Source organism: Salvia splendens, chromosome 12 (genome assembly GCF_004379255.2).
Source record: "Salvia splendens isolate huo1 chromosome 12, SspV2, whole genome shotgun sequence".
NCBI classification, from domain to species: Eukaryota; Viridiplantae; Streptophyta; class Magnoliopsida; order Lamiales; family Lamiaceae; genus Salvia; species Salvia splendens.
Window position 1 is genome coordinate 2,226,414 of NC_056043.1, and position 18,625 is coordinate 2,245,038.

An 18,625-nucleotide genomic window follows, 5' to 3' on the forward strand; every position below is an offset into this window, starting at 1 on the left:
AAATTTTAAAATTAGGGTTTTTCACTTCTAGTCAAAGAATACCGATTTATGGTTTTATTAATTGATGTGGAGTACATATATTAATTTTCAACCTTTCCTGATTTTTTATTCATAAATTTTTATGCTATTTTATGACATGAACTAAAAGATTTTCTGATTTTCCAGAAAATAGTTTAAAGTTCATATTTACATGCAAATAATGTATGAAAGAATAGTATGCGTGTGACATGTAGTATTAGAAAAAATGAAATATCCTTCACTAATAATTTAAAAATTATTTTTGAGGATAACATAGATTAAAAAATAATTTAAAAAATAATTTTGAGGATAACATAGATTTAAGTTTTTAAAAATAAATGACCGAACATGTTTAAACTTAATTAATTTATCTAATTAAACAGTACTACGAGTAATAAATTAATTTGAATTAAGTTTATTTATTCATCCATGGTAGCTACAATATCCTACAAATGTCAAATCATGTTTTTTTTTTCATTTTTCACATTAAAGTATATTTTCAAATGAAATGAAAAGGAAATGATTTAATTAAATATGGTGAAAAGAAAATTCCTGGGAACTTAATCCCTGGCTTAGTAATACTAATTCAAGAAACTAGGTTGAAGGTTTCATGCCCTCAAAATCCTTAAAATATAGCTTATTCAGTTAGCTTATTGATTAAATGATTTGAAAGTTCTTCTCTATACATAATCAAATCATCCTCTCAAAAATAAAGAAGAATTGCCAGTCAACGTGAAATTAATCAAAGATAGCTAATTGTAAACAAGTATCAACCGATTATCCAACCATCAAATCACAATTCAACTACGTATATGTTCTTTCGTGCACAACTTATCAATATGATTGAATTAGTAGTAGTAGTGGTAGTGGTAGTGTGGTAGTGGTAGTATTAAAGAAGAATTGTCGGTCAACGTGAAATTAATCAAAGATAGCTAATTGTAAACAAGTATCAACCGATTATCCAACCATTAAATCACAATTCAACTACGAATATGTTCTTTCGTGCACAACTTATCAATACGATTGGATCATACTATAAACACTAGTAGTAGTAGTGGTGATAGTAGTAGTGGTAGTGGTAGTGTGGTAATAATAATAATAATAATAATAATAATAATAATAATAATAATAATAATAATAATATTATAGAAGATAATCGTGACAAAAGGTTTGTTTTGCACTTTTTAGTTATTTTATTTTGGAATTCCGTATTACTAATAAGCAACAATGATTATAGATATTGGAGAAGCACTTGCACAGATTTTCCTTTAAATTTCGGATGGTCTTGATTAATTTTGTTAATAGAAATTCAACTGGGGCATATTAACCAGCTAATTCAAAATAATTAATAATCAGTTATCAAAGATCACTTCAACTATATATATATATATATATATATATATATATATATATATATATATATATATATATATATATATATATATATATATATATATTACATTATTGATATACTTGACAATATACATTAATTGAGTAGTGATAAAATGGGTAGAATTAGAGGTGTGAGAGAGGGTATGAATTTGGTAAATGATGTTTTTTAGGGTTGGGTGTTGGTGTTGATGCTCATAGTCTCCATCTCAGTGATGTCCATCTTCATATTTGCTTGTGCTCACAAGAAGCCCTCTCGGAAGAGACGCGAGATCCCCGATTTTGGTGATTGTTTCGAGGGCGGTGGTGATGGTGATGGTGGAGGCGGTGGCGGTGGCGGTGGCGGTGGTGATTAGATGCACTGGTTGAAGATGCAAATGCAATGGGTGATTTAGAATTTTTTATTTGAGAGTGCTACAAATAATTATATAATATAAAAAAAATAAGGAGATGTATTGACCGTAGAGCAGTCGTGTCTTGTTGATATCGAGGCTCCGCTGGTAGCCAGCAGTGCAGCACAGTAGCAACGCTATTGGCTTTCTTTTTTTATTTATTCACATATTAGTTTCTTCTATAAATTTATTCCAATATCTAGATTTGTATACCATTTTTAAAATTTGTTTGTAAACTATATTAAACTATAAAATCAAAACAAATCAATAGTTAATCAATTTACATGATAAATTGGTATACAAATTAGAATGGAACAAAAATTCAAAAATATACACGCAGTGTATCACAATAAAAAAAACTCATAATAATAGATAGCATCAAACATTTTGTTTTGCTTGGAATAGACGGTTTGTCATTTGTCACTATTACTAAGATACACAAATCAAAAAGGCCAAATCTTTTTCTTTCATTATCATACAGATTTTATTTTTCTTAATAATGCGTGGATTTGAAAATTGAAAAAATAATACTAATATAATTGTTATTCTTATATAATTCCTTTTGCTTGCCAGGGGCTAGAGGCCCATGACTATTTTCTTATTGGGCTTTGGTATAGACCACGACTATTTTATTATTGGGCATTGGCCCAATAAAAATGGTGTATGGTTTACTCAACATCACAATCACAATCACAAATTCAAACTGAAACACCATAGAATTTTGCACATCAACAAATAATACAAAAATATTATTCACCTCATACAACAAGTCCAAGTCAAATACTGTCTAAAATGAACAAACAAGATGTCTTGTTGAGTTGACCGTCTTTCCTCATTTGAATTGCCCACCTTTAGGCTTGACTTTTCAATTCAATTCCGTGCCGATATTAGATAGGAAGAAGTATTACAATATAGTTACGCATTCAAAATTATTTTGTATTTGTTTTATTTAAGTGCTAATAGCCAAAAACACACACACCAAATAGGCTATTTTAGATCTTTACCATAAACTATGATGTAAAATACATTAATTTTAGTGTATAGTCACGATCAAGTGTCGTGACAAAATCGGAATAACATGAAACTAACATGATATAATTAGTGTTAAAATGGTAATTCAAAATTAGTGTTGTTTTGAAGATTAATTTGGTGAAATTTGTATATGTAATTTGTATTTTTATTGCATTTTTGGTGAAACAACGCGTTTCGGTCTAGTTAAATATTTCGATATGCCACCTTAGATAGAGACAACATCGTTTTGGATATTCCGGCAGGTCACACTGGATTCAATCTGGCCGAAATTTGATTATCTGAAAACCACAAACATGAAAGAATCAAAAGATGAAGAAAGGGAGAAGAAGGTTCGAAGAAGCTACGAAGTTAAGACATTTCATACTCATGTTAGTGGTCAAAACAAGTAATTAACCAACATAATTTCAATTTAGCCATTACAAAACTATATATATATATAAGTTAATTGGATGTTCACAAAATCTCACATTCACCCCAAAACTATATATATTATGGCACTTGAAACCGGTTTTACTATTTTTATAGTTGTTGGTGCCGTTTTTATTTTCGCTGCCGTTGTCGGCAGGATTATCGTGTGTGCTTGTCAAATGGATATAGACGGCGACGGCGACGGCGGTGGCGGTGGAGACGGTGGAGGTGGAGAAGATGGCGACGGCGGAGATGGGGCTGATAATGATGGCGATGTAGAAGCCGGTAGCCATGGCGATCATGGCGGCCACGGTGATCATGGCGACCACGGTGGCACAGGCGACGGAGGAGGAAATGACGGTGGTGGAGGATTTTGGGGAGGAATCTTCGGCGGCGGTTGGGGTGGCGGCGGTGGACATGGGGGATGGGGCGGCGGTGGAGGAGGGGGTGATGGCGGCGGAGGGGGCGGCGGTGGAGGGGGCGGTGATGGCGGCGGAGGGGGTGGCGGCATTGGAGGAGGAGGAGGAGGCGGCATTGGAGGAGTAGGCGGCGGTGGAATTTGATGGGTTTTAGATTATCAAGTGGAGGAAAGGGAGATAGTATCATTGAAATATGTTAGCTCTACTTTATTTTTTTCTATTTAGTTTATTTTTGTAGTTGTATGAGATATTACATATTAGTGTTTATTTGGTATCAATTCTTTTGTAAAAATTCAAATTACATAACATTGTAGTATCGCAATATGTTCTTGAATGAATAAAAAACAGGGTATTATTATAAAAAAAAAACAGAGGACTTACAAAATCAATGCAACTTTTGCTAATCATAACCCTTCAAGCTTCAGCTGCAAGTTTTATCCGCTGGTGATGCTCCGCGACTTTATACTCCACGATCTCACGGAACAGAGCGGAGTCGAGCACGCAGTCGGGTCTCCCGTACACGGCTGCTTGAACGCTCGCCATCAGTTTCGCAATCTCGCGGCCAGAGAAGCCTTCCGTCCTTCTGGCAGCTTCTCGCAGTACATCATCTGATATATCTTTTACGGTTATCTTCTGTGGCGTATTCTTAATGAAGCTGCCCCATCTCGATTCCTTGTCGCCTTCGCCAGTCAGATACTTTGTCAGGTAGAGCTTCAGCAATTTGAAGCGCTCGTCCTCTCGGGGAAGTGGGAACTCGATAACTTCATCAATGCGATCTGTGACAGCGCTGTCAAGATCCCCTGGCCTGTTTGTGGCAAGAACGAGAACGATATCTCTTGATTGGTCTCCAGTTCGGAAGAGCAGGGCGTTCAGTGCACTTCGCTGAGCTTCACTCATGTGCGTGTTGTTACGCCTTGGAAGAATAAAAATTAAAGTTAATGAAGGAATACGAACATATAGAAACACGAAACATATGAGCCTTATCCAGTCAATGAGCATCGAGAAATTTCACAACCTTGAAAAACAAGCCACGTTCTTAATCAATTAGATCGATATATCTAATTCGTTTATTCAACAAATACTTACTCGCACAGGAAAGCATCAGCCTCGTCGATAAACAGGAGTAAACCCCTCTTAGACTTTTTTGCCCAATCAAATATCTCGTGTATTTTGGTAACAGCTTGGGGACCCAGCGGTGCAACATCTCCTCCAGTCATCATGGCATAATCCAAGCCCTGAGAAAATAAATCTCAAATCTTTCAATAAAAACCTACTAGAATGGAGAATAACAATTCTGTCACATTCCCTTCTCGTACAGATAAGATAAGGGACGTCAGGGGTAGGGATTGATCACAAGAAAATGGATTTCTGCTAGTTATGATTATACAAGTTTGAGGTATAACAAACTTTTCAAGATATCTGTAAGACAAAAGCACGAGCTATTGAATGCTAAGGAAAATACTGTACCGATCTTCTAGCTATTTCCCTTGCAACCATGGTTTTGCCAGTACCAGGAGGCCCGTAAAAGAGCATGTTCCGGAATGGTGCCTGATGGATTTTCGTGTTTGATGTAGCCCGAGCAAGATGCTCTATTCTTTTCTGCAGTGAAGGATGCAAGACAACATCTCCAAGAGCAGATTTACTTTGAGCAGCTGCTGCCCCGGCTGCAGTACTGTATCTAAGCACCTTATTGGCTACTCGAGAACCTACTCCAGACCATGGATATTTTGCCAGAGATGATTCCCGAATTAGAGATGGCTGGCCAAGAATCCTATTGACATATCCCCACATTACTCTCGCTCCTTCCCTGCGATCAAAATAGTATTGAGAGGTGAAGTGTCACTTACTGAAAAGTATTAGGGCTTTTGCACTCGAGCATAACCCAAAACTATAATGTGCATATTTTAACATGATCTAGGATAAGAGTATTGTATTTCTGCGAAACGGAAGACCTTCTCTAAATTAGGTATGGGTAGCAGAAAACAAAACTCTCCTTCATCTAATACATGCAATAATCAGTACAAATCTCACATAAAAGACACATAGGTTCTGTAGATTTGATGCGAATGAATTATCATTGACATTTGCCGAAAGTTCAGCACAGCCATACAGTAAGCAAATCAGTTCTATTTAAAATTGAAGTATAAACAAAAAGGAATTGCTGACCACACCTAGTGGTATAAACTCCAGCAGCTAAGGCAGTAGCTCCTCCAACAGTCATGACCAACCTACTTCTGTCAGTCAACAGAACCCTAAATCCCCCTGCATAAATAAATATATTAAAGAGAGTTTCTGCGAAAAAATTGACAGGAATACTACTAGTATTGCAGCAACCGTAGAAAGAAATTCAGAGAAGAAACTTCAGCCACTAAATAGCACAACCAAAGTAACCCCTAACATGCATAATAGAATCCTCATAATTACCTGGCACAGGAATGCTCCAAGTATTGAACATTGATAATTATGCAAGTTAAATTACTGCTTGAGAATAAGACCGTGCAAACTTTCTTAGAGCAAAGTAGCCCCTAACATGCATGATAGAACCTCATAATCCGTTTTTGCATATTCAGAGTATCTGTTAACCGATGATTAACATGGAAAAACATAATTGCATGTTCGTGGAAGAAAGACATTAAAAGAATATCTTGTGCTGAAAGAGAGATGGAAAAATGCAGAGTGGGGCAAATAACAGGTGCAACCAAGAAAACAGTATATTGAAATATTAGCTTTCAAGGGAAATTTGAATTCTCAACTAAAGGGTGTGATAAAATTGTGCAAAGGAAATGCCTAAAGAACAAAACCACGGTGATAAAACTGCAATCCAGGCATTAAGGAGGATTCAAACCTTCAATATGACTGAAAGTTGTGTTTATTGCAGCAAGCCACTTGTCTCTTTCACCATTTATTCTCTCCAAAAGCATCCTCCTATTATGTTCTTCAGTCAATTTTGCTTCATGAGCACGTCCTTCTGCTTCAGCCATTGCCTTCACTCTTATTGTTTCCCGCTCTATCTCAGCTCTCTCTTTCTCAGTCTGTCTTTGCTGAGCTTGAATCTGTTCTTCAGTAGCTCGCCTTGCTTGTTCTTTTCTTAAGGATGACTCCTCTTGCATCTGAACTAATTCAACATTATGGCGCCTTTGTGCTTCATGGTCTGTCTGAAGTCATGGCAGATAATAAGTTCAACTGCTTAGATTAGTGCAAAAAAATCATTTCTTTTCATATTACATTCAGTCTGCAATTATGGGTTCACGCCATGAATGAGATTAATGGCCACAGTTACAGATATACAAGTCCAATATGCAGTTCGTTTGAGTGAAATGCTCCTTTCAGTTTTATAAATCTCCATCACATTCATCAAACAAAACAGAGATTGTTCATACCTGCATTCTCTTGCGAGTCAATTCATCTTCATATCTCATCATTTGTGCTTTACCCTGCGCCTGCTGTTGATACAGATTCCTTTGGTCTTCAGCCCATTTCCGCTGCTTTTCCTGTAGTTGAAGTCTTCATTTAGGTCAAGACATACTAGATAAAGCAACAAAACTAGCTTCGCAATCAGGTATATTAACAAGGTTCGAGAATCAAGACCAAAAGGATGGCATAGTTCTGGTTGATCATGGAAAACAAATTTTAACTTGGATCCTATGTAGTATGCTCAACAGTTGACAAAACTATGTCAAGGAACACTTTCAAGAATAAGCAGTACGATTCGATTAGAATCTCTGCGTGCACAAGGAACAACCGCATGCATTTTCCTACATTGCACAAAAACATAAGTTGATATCCACATCCCTTTTTTTCATACATTGCACAAAAACAACGATCTGAACTCTGAAGCTATTAACTCCATTATCCTCATAACATAGAAGGAAAATAACATCGAAATGAAAAATTGAGCTTGGGGCCATTACCACACTTCTATTTCGTTCAAGATGAGATAAAAAATCACTAATTCAACTTTCTTAAGTTCACTTTTCATATGTAAAACACTGAATTTTCAACATCCCAAATATGAAATATCGACTGAAGGAGCAATTTCAAATCAACTAAAAAAACTAACTGGCACTCACAATATCAGCATGAGCTTGAATAGCCTCAAAATTAGCCTTCTCTGCATCCAACTCCGCCAGCCGCGTCTGCTCCTGCTTCCTCATAATCTCAAAAACCTTCACCCCAAAAAACATCAAATCTGTAAAAATAACCGCATTCCACAACAGAAATGACAGCAAAAAAAAAGCAAAAACTCAAATAATAACCTGTTTGGCGTGAGGAGAATTGTTAATTTCTCTAAGCGCCTTTGCACCCCTCTCCAGCGCTTCCGGGTCAAAACTGTCCTTGGAGACTTCAACGGCTGGTGCAGGTTGAGGAGCCTCGCCCTGAACTGAACTGTCCTTCGGCGGAGCCTCCGGTTCCGGCGAGGAAGAAGAAAATGGATAGAATCGGAACGGCGAATCGGCGTAGGAGAGGTTATTGGCGGCGGCAGTACAGGACGCAGCCATGGCGACCGCCGTAGCGAGCGACGAGAGTCGCGAAGCAGCCATTGATTAGTTCAATTGAGCTCAAAACAGAAGCAATCGACTCTGTGATTGATTAATTCTGTGAAATCAGGAAGAAGTTGACATTGATTTTCTGGTAGAAATTTGGAAGGAAGGGGTTTAAGAGAGAGGCGAAATGAAAAGAGATTTGGTTAAACCCTTTTTGACACAAGTTTTATTAAATTGAAACATTAGAATTTTATATTAATTAATTACAGTGTGACTGGATGAATGAGGTAGTAATTGATAATTGGTGGTATTATGAATAGGATTGGTAAATTATGCAGGTTGAATTGTTATCATCCAATTCGTCACGTCAAATCCAAGCATGATTTGTTATGGAAGTCTTTAGCCCCTGAGCATGAATTTGACCAGGTATATTCAAACTCCAAACTAATTTGAACCCATTAGCAACACAATCTTATTTGGATTGACGGCATGAAGTTGAGATAACATATAACGGCACAAACACAAAATAATAATCACACAATAAAGAGTAAGGACATGAAATGATTCAAGCTTGTTTGCGAATGAGATATGACCCGACGAGAACGTGGGTCGTGTCAATTAAGGGAAGGATTGTAAGGGAGGCGGCGTGTGAAGAGTGGGAAAAATAATAACCCAATTTTAATTCTAATAAAATAATACTAACGATATCAATTACTAACGGGTTATCTGAATCACCCAACTTGCAATTATCATGTTTTTATAGGGTCGATCCAATAATAACATAAATAAGATAAGACTTGAAACTAACCCATTTAATTTCATGTGCGTTAGGTCGTGTTTTCATGTTCAGTCAAAAACTGCCACCCCAAATTCTCTAATCATGTACTCCTATGAACAATAAATTTACATTAGTCAAATATAATTGAAAAATCATGGAATATAGTACTATAATAAATAATTTTAAGATTAATATTCTTCAAATCCTAAACTAATTAATTATAAAATAATAAATTTACATTGGTAAAATTTAAATAAAAATCATGAAATATACTACAATAACCAAAAAAAGGTGGTACCTTTTAAGATTAATATGCTTCGAATCCTAAACTAATTACTCATTCATTTCCATCAAGATATTATACTTAGACTCCGTTTGGCACACAAAATTGTGAGTGTGGAATTAGAATTTGAGCCTTCAATTTCAAATCCATTGTTTGGTATCATAAAAATATTTAGATTTGGAATTGAAAAACCATCCAATTCCACCATTTGAATTCCATATAAAAAGTAGTAGAATTCCAAATACTTATAAAATTACACACACATACACACACACACTGACTGCACACACACATTCGCACACTCTGCGCGCGCGCGCACACACATGTTGCACACATGCACACTCATTACACATACACATATTGCATGTAGTGTGTGTATTGTGAGTGGTGTAATGTGTGTATACAGTCGGTTATGTATGTGCGTGCGTGTGTGTCCAATGTATGTATTTAATGATTGTGCAATGTATGTATTGTGTGTGCGCGCACAATTTTTCAATATCAATTTTCATTCTACTAAACAAAGAATTTGGAATTGAAGTGTAATTTAATTCCACGAAATTTCAATTCTAATTCACTCATTTCCGATTCCAATATAAATAAATAGGAATTTCCAAAAAAGCCATGGGCATCCTACCTCTTAATTAGATGTCACAAATACAATGGTGTATTGGTATTAATTTGGCTTCTTCGTTCAACTATTTTAGTGGAGAAAAAAAATTTATTGTCATAATTTTCTAACGTGTTGGGTCTTTATTTTATAGAGTATTGTGTCATAAAAATATGTGCACAATCTATTTTCGTACATCCCATAAAAAATTTGTGCATTTTCATTGATAGAAAGTTATCCTGAACTCATTATTTATATAATTCAATTTATTTACAACTTATACCACTATGAGCCACCATTAAAATTTATTAAATATTATTAATACTGTGAGTCCAATTATCCACTAACACAACTTTAACTACCCTTCACCTTCTATAACTTTTGTGTATTAATTCACGTGTCATTTCAAATGCATGTATTTTTATTGGATGGATTGAGTATTTTTTAAAAATTTGGAGATCGTCGAGACATTTTTGAGAAAATTAGATCTCGAATTTGTTGCTAAAAATTTTATGTTAAATTGTATATTTACCTTGTAAAATACCGAGTACTCCATAAAATTAAATTCAAACCATAAAAAATTATTTGACAACTAACACTTTGTTTTTATTAACTCGATCATATCTCCTCTCCTCTCCCTTGTCCTCAATTAAAAAGTTAGAAGAAGAAGGAAAAAAGAAATAAATTGGCACACATGACACAATACTAGTGCAACAAAATTGTTGTTCTATTTGGAAGTACTCATATTACTTTCTTCAACAAAAATTTTAAAGTCAGCTATGTTTGAGTGGTGAAATCATCATTTTATCAAATAAACTAAACTGTGAATCCTTATTATCAAAAAATGGAATTTACCGATTGATTTTTTTATGATAATATTTTCATAGTCATTTTATCAAATAAATAAACCAAACTGTAAATACTCATGACTACCAACAAATGGAATTTACAAACTGATTTTCCGACAAAAATATTTTCATTAATTAACTTTGGTGCAAAGTACATGTAGCAATATAATTTTTTTCTCTCTTTTTTTCCAGTTTTATAGAAAACCTCGTACCACTATAATTGTATATTCATACCTATGTTATCTTGCTTCTTAATTGAAATATCTACACTTTTCCTCACCAACACAAAAACTATAAATTAAGTATTCCGTTACTTCGTAATAACTAAATTATTTTTGGGGTTTTGTTTTTATCTATTTGTTTATTTTGGGAAAATAGGCAATCCTATTGCTGCAGTAGTCCCAAATTTATTAGTGCTACAAATTTACAACATGCAAAACTAATGTTAATTACAATTACGATAGCTATTGCCTATTGGTTAAACGTTCTTTATGTATACTCTTATAATTACATGAAATTTGGGCCTAGAATTAGAAACATCAATTACTGCTGAGAAACTTTAAGTACTTATAGTATAATCTTTAAACAAATTTTATGTTTTTCAAATACATAAACAAAAATAGTACTATACTCTTATTAGATCAAATTAAGCTCTTCAAACAATGTATGATTTTCGTTTCATTCATTAATCACTTTTTTTCCATTCACATACAGACCATGGTTATACTAAATCGAATTTTTATTGATTATAAATGAATTAATAAATTTAATCAAAAATTAAAAAATCTAGTTAGAGTTAATAGATCCTATTTCAAAATGTGTGAACTTTAAAAATGGAATTAATTTAGATGGATGCTCGGTGCATTCGGATGTGTAAATTTATCGGACCATAAAATGCGGGGATACCTTAAAATAAGGACAAGTTCACCAATCAAGAGTGACTACAATGATACGCCGCATTTGTTGATATCTCAAAATGGTACTCCCTCTGTCCGACAATCTTTATGTGTCGTTTTTGGACATTTTTCGACCCTCCAAAATAGTACGTAAAATTCACATTTTTGTCGAATACAAATTAACTCTTCATCGGTTTTATCAATATTATACCAAAATACTAGTATATTCAAAATGCATTTAAATTGGTAAAATATTTTTTTACAATTAGTAGTATATATACGGTGTAGTATGACTATATGTGCGCTAAAAACAAATTTTGGGTGAAGAATTTATTACTTTTTGTTATAAAAAGTGATGGGTTAATACAGATTGGTGTGAGCTGTTACATTTGTGTGTTTGATAGCATTAAGGAAATTTGAATTAATGACAACCTTCCCATCTTCTCATCCAATTTTTTTTTGTTTCTCATTCATATATTTCAATTACATTTTTCAACTATTTAAATTTCTTTTGCTTTGGTTTAAGTTCAAAACTATCAATTGAAATCCATCATATTCAATTAAAATATTTTTACTTTTAGTTTGCAATGCTGTATTTGAAAATGGAGAGCTATAGAAGTGGACTTCATCAGTTCATTGGGAGTGGTATAATAAATTTTATTTACTCAATAAATATCTTAAAAATAATGTTTACATAAGCAGATTAAAGTCAGAAGAAAGTTCCAAATTAAGGATAACTGTCTGAAGCCGTTATATTGGCTTGACAAGCTAATTTTTAAACGGAATTCAAGGCTTTGCCGGAGAGAAAAAGTAAACACATATATATGTAACATTTAATTTGAAAAAACCTATGCATACATGTATGTAGTATATGTACATATAATTTGACATCTTAAATTAATTAGGAGTAATTTCAAAAATTAACTAGACAAACCACAATTTATAGTAAAATATTTTTTTTTCACAATCGAAAATCAAGTAGAAATTGCACTCTATTAGAGTGAAATAGGAGAGACAATTAAGGTCTTACGGATATATTCACCCGTCCAAAAATAATAATTTTAACTTTGATTCGCCCATAAAAATTAGTCATTTTCCAACTTTAATCATATGGACCACCATTTTTTCCTTAATTTACTAGTTTTGCATTAAAACTCGTGTCGCTGATCATTAGAACTATTTTGCATTTGACTATACAATACAATATTGATTCAAAATATAAAATGCCAAGAACATTAATGCAATCCTACACAATCCTACACACACAATGTAAATTCAATGAAATACAACTAAGTTGAAAATGTGGGATGAGCTCTCTCACAAAAGGTGATTATTAATGAGGAGATGATCCCCAATTGAAATTTCAGTGAGAGTTTAAACCAAGGTAAAAAAAATGTGTGTAGGAAAGAGACAATCTCAGCTACAAAGCCCTCACGGCAACCTAGTCACCGTATATGGCCGCATGCACGTCTCTCACCAAAACGCATTTACGCTCCCACACACATATAAACCATACTCACTGTTAAGAACACCCTTCTCTTAACGGAGAAAACCTTGCGGTTTACGTACGCAACACACCAAATACCGGCGTCCCGGACGTTGGGATCGGCGGCTGATCTTGAGACTGGCGCGGAAAGCTCCTTCCGTCGGCAGTATTTAGGAATTTTAGATTGTTGCACAAGTAAGGTGGGCAAGATAATTCTTCATTTATTAATTGCAATCAACGAATAAGCCATATTTATACTACTAAAACCCTAGGGTTGGTTCGACCTAATCCTATACGTCGGGAAAGAACCAACAAAGAAAACCCAACGGAGCTTATAAAACGCTCGACTCAAAACAATTCGAAAAAAAGGAGAAAAAAGAACAATAAAAAAAGGAAATAAAATAAAAAAGAAATCTTCAAAAATAAACTAAGGCACGTCCCAGCAGCTCATTCGCGCCTTTCGTCGAGCACCTGGATCGCTACTTGGCGACGAAGCCTTGGTAGCGTCCCGGTCGCTTGATTTCCCGTCTTGGCCTCAACTTCCTCTCCGAGGCCTGATTGGCGACTTCTTCTGCCTGTTCCTCCAGTTCTCCAATGGCTTCCTTTGTCTGATCCTCCACTTCTCCAATGGGTGGTGTCCCCTCTTCGGTCTCTGTTGCTGCCGAAGGCCGATTCAGATATGGCTCGGCCAAGTCTACGTTATTGTGCTCCTCTGTGACTCGCGCTTCCGTCGAGCTCGTAACAACTCCCCCTTCCTTAGAAACTTCCTTGTCCTCAAGGGAGAGGGTAGGGTGACGTGTTAACAAATCGGCCAGTGGCTCCCAAGACGGGGAGTCCGACCCGTCCGACCAACGAACTAAAACATGCTCCACTGCTGCGCCCTTGTGCCACAGAATCTTCGAATCCAAGATAGCCACTGGGTGGGCTACGGGTCTGTTCCCGATGAACGTCTCTGGCAGAGGAACGATCGGATCGTCCTTCACGAATGCCCGCAGGAGACTCACATGGAATACATCGTGAATGCGACTCCCCTCTGGCAATCGCAGTTTATATGCCACGGGGCCTATTCTCTTCACCACCTCAAAAGGACCGTAAAAACGCTTAGCGAGCTTAGCAGATATGGGTTTCGCCACCGAGTGTTGCCGATACGGCTGTAATTTCAGCCACACAAAATCACCCTCTTCGAACTCGACGTGGCGTCGATGTTTATTGGCCGACGCGGTCATCCGCTGCTGTGCGCGGGTCAGATTTGCTCGCAGCTCAACCAGCAGCTGTCCCCGGTCTTTGATCAATTCGGCCACGCTAGGTGGGGTCTTCGCCGAGGGTAAGGATGCCACCAATAACGGTGGTTCTCGGCCATACAACGCTCTGAAAGGAGAGGTGCCTAAGCCTGCGTGGTGGAAACAATTTAGCGCTAGCTCGGCCCATGGTAAGAAATTCGACCACGTCGATGGTCGATCCGACGTGAAAGCCCGGAGGTACTGCTCCAACCCCTTGTTGCGACTCTCGGTTTGGCCATCCGATTGAGGGTGATATGCCGTCGTAAAGTTCAATTTGGTACCGCTAAGGCGAAGTATTTCCTCCCATACCGCGTTGAGGAACACCGAGTCCCTATCCGACACCAAGGTCTTCGGGAAGCCGTGATGGCGCACCACAGTATTTACGAAAAGGTGGGCCACCCTCAATGCATCGAAACGAGTGGGCAGGGCCGCGAAGTGTGCATACTTTGAAAGTCTATCAATCACCACCATAATAGTGGTGTACCCTCGTGACTGGGGTAGGCCCGTGATGAAGTCCATTGAGACATCGTCCCATACCTGAGAAGGCACCGGCAACGGTTGCAGAAGTCCAGCGGGTTTCTGCGTCGAATACTTGGTGGATTGACAAATCACACATGCATCCACAAACTCACGAACATCCTTTCTCATCCTAGGCCAGTAAAATCCTGCCGCTAATAACCGAAAAGTACGCTCGTGCCCAGGGTGACCCGCCACTGGCGTGCTATGATGCTCCTCCAACAACAACCTTTTCAAACTTGACTCGTGGCTGATCAAGATCCGTCTGTTAAAATATATCAATCCGTCGGCGAAGGCAAACTGAGGGGGTGCCGTGCCCGATCTGATCTGCGCCGTGAGCTCCACCAAGTCAGGCTGAGATTCCGTTTCTCTACGTATGGCCTCCAGCAGCTTCGGGATCGGGTGCGCGACAGCGGTTAAACACTCCGCGTCGACCACCTGGGCAGCCTGCTCAGCCTCTCGATCGTCCCCCGAGTTCTCTGTCTGACGAGGGGGATCCGTGTCCTCCCTCCTAGACAGGGCATCTGCTGCCCTATTTAATGCCCCCTTCTTGTATTCAATTCGGAATTTGTAACCCATTAACTTCCGTACGTAAAGTTGTTGGTCCGGGGTTTGGACCACTTGTTGCAGTAACTCCTTTAAGCTCTTCTGATCGCTGCGGATTACAAACTCTCTGCCCAACAAATACTGGCGCCATTTTTGAACGGCTTCCACAATTGCATATAGTTCTTTATGGTACGTCGAGGCGACTCGACGGCGCGGGCCCAACTTTCGGCTGAAATAGGCTATGGGGTGTCCCTCCTGAATTAATACTGCTCCTATCCCTGTGTCGGAGGCATCTGTTTCGACGTAGAAAGTCTTGGTGAAATCGGGCAGACGTAACACTGGAGTTGACGACATAGCTGATTTCAGAGTTTCAAAGGCGTCCGTTGCCGTTTGTGACCACGCAAATGACTCCTTCTTAAGTAGATCAGTTAATGGCGATGCGATCACGGCGTAGTTGGCGACAAATCGCCTATAGTACCCGGTTAAACCCAAGAACCCACGGAGTTGTTTCACGGTCCGGGGACATGGCCAATTTGTCATTGCCTCTATTTTTCGTGGGTCAACTTTCAACGATCCATCTGCAATCAAGTGACCCAGGTACTCAACAGTAGTGCAGCAAAACGAACATTTAGACAATTTAACAAAAAATTGATTGGCGCTAAGGAGTGATAGCACCTCTGACAAGTGCTCGCAATGTGAATCCAAAGTAGGGCTGTACACCAATATGTCATCAAAGAAAACAATGACGCTTCGTCGCAGAAGAGGCTGAAAAATCATGTTCATCGCTGCCTGAAAGGTAGACGGGGCGTTCGTCAAGCCGAATGGCATTACCAAGAACTCGAAATGACCGTCATGGGTCCGGAAAGCCGTTTTAAAAATATCTGTCTCGTGCATTCGGATCTGATGGTATCCTGAGCGCAAGTCGAGTTTGGTGAAAAATTTAGCCTTTCCCAATTCATCAAACAGTTCATCCGCGGTTGGAATCGGAAATTGGTCCAGAACCGTCGCTACATTCAGGGCGCGGTAGTCAATGCAGAAGCGAAAAGTGCCATCCTTTTTCCGAATCAAAAGCACCGGAGATGAGAAAGGACTCTGACTCCGTTGAATTATGCCCTGAGACAACATTTCCTTGACTTGCCGCTCAATTTCATTCTTCTGGAAGTACGGGTAACGGTACGGCCTAACATTGACCGGCTTCGTGCCTGGTATTAGATGGATTCTGTGATCGAATTGCCTATGCGGAGGCATACCGATAGGTAGATCAAATACGCTCTTATGGGTCTCAAGAACCCGGCGACACTTCGCTGGCAGATTCGTGGGAAATTCTTGTTCAGCGGCTGACCCGGAAGACGTTCCATCGGTAGGGTCCAAGGCGACGATTTCATAGAATTCGTGGTGTGACGAAAACGACGCCAGCTGGACCAAGGAATGCAGCGAAATCTGCTGTGGCCCCGGCCTGCGACCCTGTATTATTACTGACTTGTTACCTTGGTTGAACTCCAACGTTTTTCCGACAAAGTCAGCAGCTATCCGGCCTAGCGACTCCAGCCAATCCATGCCGAGTATCACATCCCAGCCATGAACATCGAGGATGTGCAAATCCGTCAAAAAGTCCGTCCCCTGTATTGTCAATTTCGTCCGCCTAGAGATGTGGGAACAAATGAGTGAAGCGCCATTCCCCACGTACACCCGGAAGGGGCGAGTACGCGATAACTGCAGCTGGAGATTCTCTGCGAAGCGGGAGTGGAGGAAGTTGTGCGTGCTCCCTGTATCTATCAAAATTCGCACCTCTGTGATCCCGAGTTCCCCTATGACTTGGAAAGGAACCGAGCGATTTCCTCCCGTAAGAGAATGCAAATGAGAGATATCTTCTGTAATTAATTCCTCATCTTGCGGCAGTTCAGCATGTCCGTGTCCCGATTCCTCCCCGTCATCATCCCCTACATAGCACAACAATCTGGTCGTACAGACATGGCCGGGCGTGTACTTCTCCGGGCAATGCCAACATAATCCCTTGCGCGAACGCTCCGATTTCTCCGCATTAGACACCCGGATCGGAGTAACGCGAGGGCGATCCTGCTCCGGGGGCTGCTGGCTCGATTTATGCACCTGAGAGGAGCTGCCAGCCGTTGCAGAGGAAGGTAGCGTCGGCTGACGAGTCTCTTTAGTAGGCCATTGCCGCTTCTGCGACGAAGTCTGTTGGTATCTCTGTTCTTGATTTGCGGCCAAACGCAAGGCAAGCGCCATGGCCTCGGCCAACGATTGCGGCTGTTGTAGCTCTACTTTCTCTTGAATGGGCATTTTAAGGCCCTCGATGAATACGGGAATTAATATGTAATCCGGTACTCCTTCGACCCGATTTAAATACTTTTCAAAGGTGTCGTGATACTCCGCAACGGATCCTGTCTGCACCAATTTGGACAAAGGACCAATATAATTCCTGAAGCTCTGCGGATCAAACCTGTGGCGGACATCCTCCAAAAACTCTGGCCACGTGACAAAACGATTGTTGTTTCTGTAATTAAAAATCCACTCAGCAGCCGGAGGGTCAAAGAGCATCACTGCATAGTGAAGACGATTCTCTTCCGGCATCATAATATGATCAAAGTAATACTCTACTCTCGAAATCCAGTTTGAGGCGTCTGATCCATCGAAATGAGGTGCGCGCATCTTTACTCCCTGATGCGCCTCCTGACCATACGTGTACTGGGCCCTTTCCCTGGCCAATGGGGGATCCCAACATGACTCGCGACGTCGCTGATCACGCCCACCCCGTTGACGTGCCCCTGGTGGATCCCAACTAGATATCCGGCGAGGCTGATATGGGACGACTCTATCGTCGAATGCCCCATCATGTTGCCAATCGGCTCTTCTCCATGCATCATCCCGACGGGTGAGGCTGCCCCGGCGGCCTCCCCTTCCGCCTCTCCTGTCACCGAACCCTAATTGGCGTTGGCGAGGGTTCGGTACTCGTTGTCCACCCTCAAACTCTCTATATTCTGCGTATTCCCGATCATCCCCATCCAATTCCACATCCGCGAAATCCGTATCCCTGGATCGTGGCAACTCCAGATTGTCCACCCTAACCTCCAATTGATCAAAACGTGCCATGATCCGATCGAAACCTTGAGTGATCGGGTCAACCCCACCCGAACCGGTCCCCTGGCGACCCGCTTCAGACGGATCCCCCCTGGGCGGTGGGCGGGCAGATTCTCCTCCGTCACGGCGACTCCCCAACGGTGG

General features: G+C 39.4%; 1 protein-coding gene across 1 annotated transcript; it reads right to left on the bottom strand.

Annotated features, from left to right (window-relative positions):
* Nucleotides 1-3,915: 3,915 nt before the first annotated feature.
* On the bottom strand, nt 3,916-8,345 carry LOC121759109 (ATPase family AAA domain-containing protein 3C-like). The gene is made up of 8 exons (XM_042154608.1): nt 7,915-8,345; nt 7,729-7,824; nt 7,039-7,149; nt 6,504-6,813; nt 5,830-5,920; nt 5,126-5,465; nt 4,745-4,893; nt 3,916-4,571 (listed from the first exon to the last, which is right to left on the bottom strand). Exons 1-8 carry the CDS (start codon nt 8,197-8,199, stop codon nt 4,073-4,075), a joined length of 1,881 nt encoding a protein of 626 aa, XP_042010542.1. The 5' UTR covers nt 8,200-8,345; the 3' UTR covers nt 3,916-4,072.
* Nucleotides 8,346-18,625: the final 10,280 nt, after the last annotated feature.